At 41.2% G+C, this 7,614-nt stretch overlaps 1 protein-coding gene across 2 annotated transcripts; it reads left to right on the plus strand.

The window, feature by feature from the left end:
• Window positions 1-128: 128 nt before the first annotated feature.
• On the plus strand, window positions 129-7,583 carry LOC143006215 (programmed cell death protein 10). 2 transcript variants are annotated; one of them, XM_076157571.1, is made up of 8 exons: window positions 129-253; window positions 2,654-2,893; window positions 3,193-3,246; window positions 4,184-4,301; window positions 5,511-5,637; window positions 6,076-6,154; window positions 6,265-6,347; window positions 6,695-7,583. In XM_076157571.1, exons 2-8 carry the CDS (start codon window positions 2,804-2,806, stop codon window positions 6,774-6,776), a joined length of 633 nt encoding a protein of 210 aa, XP_076013686.1. In that variant the 5' UTR covers window positions 129-253; window positions 2,654-2,803; the 3' UTR covers window positions 6,777-7,583. The 2 variants fall into 2 exon arrangements, with proteins under 2 accessions (XP_076013686.1, XP_076013685.1); XM_076157570.1 differs by lacking the exon at window positions 129-253 and adding an exon at window positions 1,525-1,677.
• The last annotated feature ends 31 nt before the right edge of the window (window positions 7,584-7,614 follow it).

A 7,614-nucleotide genomic window follows, 5' to 3' on the forward strand; every position in this document is an offset into this window, starting at 1 on the left:
ATGAAATCGCTCTTTCTTGAAGGATCAGTTGCATGTGGACCAATCTGGCTGCTTGTGTGTGAGATATCGGTTAACAATTGAATCAATTATTTTATTAAGTTTATGTAGATACTAGTGTAGTACAAGTCATTTCAACATTTTAAATTAAATGTAAAATTCAATATTCACGTGTGAAATGGCGTGACATGCTGGGAAAGTTCAAACTGTTCCGGAAACTGTGACCGGACGTGCAGCAAGCAGTTACGTAACTGAGGTCAGTGTCATAATGAACACACGTTTACCCGTTTACCCAATAAAATGAAAATTGGAAAAGTGAACCAACAAAGACCCAGTGCGGCGATATAGCGTCAAATCCGTCTTCTTTATTTAACTTACTCATAAAAGATTTCCTGCCTTGATTGTTCACTTAATTCACCGTGTGACAGAAATTGTACAGAAATTACAAGTAGGTCACAGCAACTCTACAACATCTCCATAACGTGTTGTTATTACCTAAGAACTATGCAACATCCACACCTTTAACGGATTCTGCCATGAGTTCAATGTTTTGTTTGAGTAAGAAAATAATCATGGATCTTGACAACAGTAGAGTTAAAAGGAAAGAAATAAACTGAAGCAACCACCTCTTGCACATCTTTACACATCTCACTGTTGCTTTAAAGATGATCTCTGTGTGTGCTTAGACAGGGTATCTTAAATCTTGAATCGGTATTAGTCTAGATTGGACAAACGCTTCTGCTGAGGACTGCAACTATTATTTTGTTATCTATTAAGCCATTTCGTGGAGCCCAAAGAACAGTGGATATTTGAGGTCATTACTGATAGTGATTGTGAAGAAAAACCCATGCCGATGTCTGATGAGGAGATATTAGCTGAACAATATTGGCTTTCTTTATCAGCCATGCTCTAACATTGGATTTTGTGTCACTATGTCACAACCCTTGGGAAATGTAACAGAGGCAGTCAGAAAATCCAGTTTAGAAAAAAACACCCCCAGAATTGCCAAAACTAAGACTGCAAAGGAACCATATGCTTCTAAGTGGTCAAGGCAAAAACAAAGAAAAACAACAACAACAACAACAATAACAACAAAGATAACCCCAATGCTTACATTTCTAAACCCCCTAACATACCAAAAACAATATACAACGGTTTGTGAAAACAAGTTGCAGCTCATCCATAGAATGCTTCCCTTTTCACAGTTACAAGTAAGAGGGATAAAAAAACAATTGCTGTGATGAATACTTGTAAAAATTAGCCAACACTTAAGACTCAAAGGAAAATATGAGAAAGGGACAAACACCACCCAGGAGGGTGCAACAATGCCAAACCCCAAATTAATAATTTAATAATAACATCAAATGAGAAAATCAAGCTCCGTACTTGTGATTTTAAAGTCATCATATGGTTAAAACAATAAACAGCTAATCCCCCCCCCCCCCCCCCTTTCTATTCTCACGAGCAAAAGCATAAATACTGCAATAAAAACGTCTGACTACGTCACCGTGGCTCTCTGTCGCCTTCTCTGATTGGACAGCGCTTGCTGACGTCTGCGCGGTCCGGAAGATGTCGCTCGAGCCAGTCCTAAAAAACTTCCGCCTTAAGTTGTAAAGAAAACATAGCTGCTAAAAGCCAATCGACGGCGTAAGCTGCTCATTTAAAGAAGCCACACCAAAGGTAGATATAGGAAAAACTTTCTCACGCTTATGACGAGTTTCATACTTAACATAAAATTACGCCTTGACGTGTTTAAGCTCAATGTTAAGGACAAAGCTACTATTTACTTCAGCTAGCATGCAAGCTAGGCTGCTAGTTAAGTGCTAGCAGTAGGCTAGTATCGCAGTGATCGGCCACAGGCCTCAATGGAATGTCTGTATCTCTATGACAATCGATTTGTTAATATGTGTTATCAAATTGAACAGGCAGCGTAAAGTAATGATACATCGTCTACTTTGTTAGTCAAATACCTGCCCAGTCGGTCAACTATTATTTACCAGGAGCTGAGTGCCTCTAGGGTGCTAGTCTCTTTAGCCTGCTGGTTAGCCAGCCACCGCGAAAGTAGAGTTGAAAACGACTAAAGTGAATATAGTCAATATTGAACCATCCAGCGTGTAAGTATTCGTTAAAATGTGCCACCCTACTCGTTCGTAAATGAATACGATAGTTGGTTTCATATGCGTTGAACTCCGTAAACATGACTGGTTTCACAATGTAATGATTTTACACTTTATTTAATAATCAGCCAGCATATCCAGGCTCTAATAACATCAAGACAGCGCAGAGAGTAAAGGTGGACTCTTGTACCTGATTGCGGCTATTGCTTGTTTCCCCGAATCTTGAAAATGGAAGACTTCGAAACCAAAGCTGTCAAATCATCTGGAATTTAATAGAATTAAATTATTTGCAATATCGTTAAATAACAATGAACCACAGTGTTATATTCCTAGGGGGTTTGAAGTAGTAATTGTTGTAGTAGTGACAGCAGCACTAATAGTAATATTAGTGACTGGTCTCGTAATTACAGAAGTAGTTTCAGTCTTATGCCAGAGGAAGGAGCAGTTTTCCATATTTGAATAATGTATTACATTATGAAGAACACAGACGAAGCTCACTGTACCTGTTCTCCTGTTTCCTCTGCCCACTGTTCATCCAGACTCCAGTCACTCTGGGGCTTGTGAGGTTTTCATAAACTGTGTGGGTGAGTGAGTGAGTGAGTGCGTGGGTGAGTGTATGTGTGAGTGTGTGTGGGCTCCAGTTTGCTGTCCTCCTTACCTTTCCACCAAGCGCCGCTCCTCCCTGGAGGATGACAATGGAGGAGATGAAGAATGAAGCTGAGACAAGCTCCATGGTGTCCATGACGTTGTACGCTGTTATGTACCCAGTTTTTAACGAGGTAAAAACTTCTGAAGTGTTTCTTGTAAACATTATACAGTAATGCATATGCCTTATTAGTTTCAGTAATATGAGAGAAGTAACAGTCGTCGTGGTACTCTCTAATATTGGAAGCAAAGATTGAGAGTGTGGATCTCTCGCGTGTGTGTGTGTGTGAAAATGCAAATGTCAGGCATTGTCCTGGTAGAAGAACGTTTGCTCACACATGCATTGTGTGTGTGTGCGTGAGAACAGAACAGAAATGGAGTTTGTGTGTAATCCAGTTTTGACAGCGATGACTTTGTTCTGTTTACCGTTTAGCTGGAGAGGATCAACCTATCGGCCGCTCAGACGCTCAGAGCAGCCTTCATAAAGGTAAGTCCAGGACTATAATGCTGGATTCGCATATTTTCGTCTGCAGTCGTTCTTAAATTTTTTTATACTGCAACCTGTGCATTTGTAGCACAACAATACAATTCTCCCACTCCATATTTGACCCAAGACTAACAACATCTGGCTCGTCGTTGTGGAAAAAAGTAGGAACATTTCAAATTGTGACATCAAGTTCCGCCTGGCCGAGCAGTGCGTCGCTCTCACTGCCAGCGGAGGGACAGTTTTCTGCCGTCCTTTAATTGAAAAGAATCAAACATCCGTTTTTGTCTATCTGGAGCATACTGTCAATATGTGAATCCAGCATAACATGATCCCTCTGTGATCCTCACAGAGCAAGCGAGATCCAATAAATGCACATAAGTACATATCATGGTCGCTTTCAATGAAAATTAAATTCATTGATTGTCATTTACATTCTACCGCAGCTACACGCACACAAAACATACTCATGATAATTAACAACGATCAAGCACTTCAATAGAAATGGTCACAATCCACATGAAGTAGTCCACTGTTGTGAATACAACTTAAAAGGTACAGATATTTCCACGGGTAATCCGTTTTAACATTCCAGTCAGCCACAGTCTCTCCTCACACTTGGTTAACGTCTGGATCCTGTCTTTTATCTGTACGCAGCGTTGATTGTACTGGAATGATAAAAGCCTGTTGGCCATAGATTTCCTCTGTACTGCTACTAATGAGCAATGGGATCCCTGATGTGCAAGGATGAAATATTAATTAAGGAGAAGCAACTCTTTTATTACCACACTTTATGTCACTTGCCCCACCGATTGGCCTCTCCACTGCCGCCACTGTGTGCTTGCGTTGAATAATTTAGGAGAAGAACTGGTCAAGAAGTCCACCCCTATTCTTTCAGCAGGATGGATGTATTATACAAGATGGTGTGTTCTTTTTCCAGGCGGAGAGGGAGAACCCTGGCTTAACTCAGGACATCATCATGAAGATCTTGGAGAAAAAGAACGTCCAGATCAACTTCACTGAATCCCTGCTGCGCATGGCAGCTGATGATGTGGAAGGTTTGTATGAGAGAAGACGTGTTTGTTCTGTCTGTGTGTGTGGTTGGGGGGGTAAACACGCCTGTGCGCCATTGTCATACTCTCCCGTTCAAAAGTTTGGTCCCACTGAGAAATGTCCCTGTTTTTGAAAGAATATCAATACATTTCAATTCAAATAACGTTAAATTGATCAGAAATACAATCTAGACATTGTTGCTGTGTGAAGACTGAAAACGGCATACATAGACACACAAAGGCCCATTTTCAGCAACTATCACTCCTGTGTTCCAATGGCACAATGCTGGCTATTCCTAAATTAACTCCTTGCAAAGCTTATTCATCATTAGATAACCTTTGTGCAATTATGTTGAAAACCATTGAGCTTTTAAAGAAAGCAATAAAACTTCCCGTCTTTGGGCTACTTAAGCACTTCTGGGTTCGACTATGTTCTCAAAATGGTCTGAAAGAAAGAGCTTTCTTCAGATACCCTATTGTTGTTTTGAGGAATGAAGGCTATTCCGTGCGAGAAATTGCCAATAAAATGAAGATGTCTTTCAAAGGTGTGCACAACCCCCTTCACAGAATGGCACAAACTCCTTAACCAGGGTAGAAAGAGAAGTGGGAGGCCCCGGTGCACAGCTGTATAGGAGGATAAAAACATCCGTCACTAGTTTGAGAAATCAACACCTCACAGGGCCTCAGCTGGCAGCTTTATTAAATAGTACCAGTGCAACAACAGTCTCATCTTCAACATTGAAGAAGCGACTCCGAGTTGCCGGCATTGCGGGCAGAGTTTCAAAGAAAAATCCATACCTGAGAAATGCCAATAAAAGGACAAGGTTAAAATGGACGGAAGAATTTAGACAATACACGCAGGGGAGAAGTGTCATAGACAGACAAATCTAAGTTTGCGGTGTTTGGATCACAGAGAAGAACATTTGTGAGGCGCAGAACGAAGTTAAGTTAGGTAAAGTGTAACAGTTATATAGGCTTAATGGAATTGGATCCAGCAGCTTGACTGAATGGTATGAAAATAGTGCCCATCAAGCAGACAAAGAATTTTAATAATATTGAAATTTTCCATGCAAGATCACACACTTGAGTCGTCGGTATATTTGTTGGTTGCCCATTTTCTCCTCCCACTGTATACTCTGTATGTGTTTGCCACATGTGTCCATCTCTCTAAATGTTCGGAATACCAGCAAATGTACTATGCATCCTTTCCTGCAGAATTCATGATTGACCGGCCTGAGCAGGAGTTCCAGGACCTAAATGAGAAGGCCAGAGCTCTGAAACACATCCTCAGCAAAATCCCAGATGAGATCAATGACAGAGTACGCTTCCTACAGACTATCAAGTGAGTGAGCAGCATGCACGCATACACACGCACACTGCGATGCTCTATAACACAAGCCCACCCCCGTGAGAATGAAACGCTGCAATTTACACATGGCAGTGATTTGCACTTTGCAAAACGGATTTGTCCCAACAGTGTTGCAGTGGTCTCCATCTTTCTTGCGCATTTTCCTAGTTTTGTGTGGAGCCTTGCTATCGCCAAATCAAATAATCTTTAATACTCAATGAATTTGGCACTGCCCCATGTTGAAATAGCTTCCGTCAGATAAACTGTACAACCGTTAGAAGGGGGGCTAGTGCTGATGAGCTTAAATGTTCTACTTTACTTTTAATCTAAAGGTTAATGAGTTGTCACTGTCCAAACGTCAGTTATAATGACAGTCTAAGACGCCTTTGGCTCGTGTTGGTTATTAAATCCTGTGTCACTGGTTTCCCGCAGAGACATAGCCAGCGCAATAAAGGAGCTCCTGGACACGGTCAACAATGTCATTAAGAAATATCAGTACCAGAATCGCAGAGTGAGTTACACCCACTTGCATGCACATTGTACTATTTACACTATGTAGGTATACATCTCACCGTTTCCTGGTATGTGATTGATCTCCCTGTGTTTCCTCTGCTTGTGAAGGCCCTGGAACACCAGAAAAAGGAGTTTGTGAAATACTCCAAAAGTTTCAGCGACACCCTCAAAACATACTTCAAAGATGGAAAGTAAGTATTCCCATAATGCCTCAGCTCACCATTGCCTTTTCATCATACTGTAGAGTTAAAGGCTCTGTTAATATTATAGGTAGTCTGTTAGTTATGTTATGTTCAAGGCAACACACCAACTGTGAAATTCAATGACGACTGACTGAAAAATATAAGTGAACGTTGACGATTATCATTGCTGCAGCATTATGGTGGTATCATGAACTAGCTTCATTATTTTGGTGTTTGCAGGTTGTCGTGCAGCCCAGTGTGTTTTCTTTCTTTCACTCACAAATACTTGACAATTGCTGAAACCGTGCCACTTTAGTGTGTTTTTTTTTTTAAGTTGTAATTCTCTTTGTTCTCAGGGCTATTAACGTCTTCATCAGTGCAAACCGGCTCATCCACCAAACCAACCTCATACTGCAGACCTTCAAAACCGTGGCTTAGCTTGCGGAGACCACAGCCCCCCTCATTCTCTGGGGACCAACTGCAAGAATGGTGGAAGGTTGGAGAGCGCCTGACCAATATATGTAAATTAGAAAGTTGATTTTAGGGTTGGTGTCGATTCCATTCGAATCGAAACTCTATAGATTCCAGTTCAAGAGACTGAAAAGTGCCATTTGTTTTTTCAATGAGGATTTTTCCAGTCTTGAAATGGAACTGAATGGGCCCAAAGTCCGGTTGATTGATTTTTATTTGGACAGTTTTAATTTATAACCCTGGTCTTGTTGGGAGTAGTTGAGGCGAGGTGTTTATTAAAGACTAATTGCCATTTTTCTAATATATTCATGTTGATCATTTTACTTTTAAGCTTTTGCAATCATGATTACACATCTGAGACTGCATTCAGTAGGCGTGCGTCTCAAGTCGTCCATACCGGTTTTCTTTTCTCCTATTTGTCTTGCATTACGGGCTGTAGATGCAGGACAGAGCAAAGCAATAGAAAGAATCTCCCGCTGACGACCGCGCTTTTGTCTGCTGTTAACACACGCGTGAAGGTGAAGGGGCAGAGGGTCGGAGAGGAAGCAGTGTTGGACATTTGAGGAGCAGACCTAGATTTTGTTTTCCTTTATTATCCGATAGACAGAAAGCCAAAAGACTTCCAGCACAGTGTGCGCCTTATCAAGTCCTGTAACATTCCCTCCTCTTGAGTGTAAGGAAGTGGAGCTGGTCCCTGCTGTGGGGATGTAGAGAGAGAAAGTTCTGTATTTAACTGATATGGTTGCAAATGTTCAATAAATAGTTTCCAAACTGTGTGTGTGTGTGTGTGTCTCTCTCTCTCGCT

This window comes from Genypterus blacodes, unplaced genomic scaffold, assembly GCF_046128005.1.
Source record: "Genypterus blacodes isolate CSIRO-AG114 ecotype Tasmania unplaced genomic scaffold, CSIRO-AGI_Gbla_v1 ptg000073l_1, whole genome shotgun sequence".
In the NCBI taxonomy this organism is placed as follows: domain Eukaryota; kingdom Metazoa; phylum Chordata; class Actinopteri; order Ophidiiformes; family Ophidiidae; genus Genypterus; species Genypterus blacodes.

Coding starts and splice junctions, on each gene's coding strand:
- LOC143006215 (XM_076157571.1), top strand. CDS start 2,804: ATGACAATGGAGGAGATGAAGAATGAAGCTGAGACAAGCTCCATGGTG. Junction 5,638..6,075: donor CGCTTCCTACAGACTATCAA/GTGAGTGAGCAG, acceptor GGTTTCCCGCAG/AGACATAGCCAGCGCAATAA. Junction 6,155..6,264: donor ATCAGTACCAGAATCGCAGA/GTGAGTTACACC, acceptor CTGCTTGTGAAG/GCCCTGGAACACCAGAAAAA.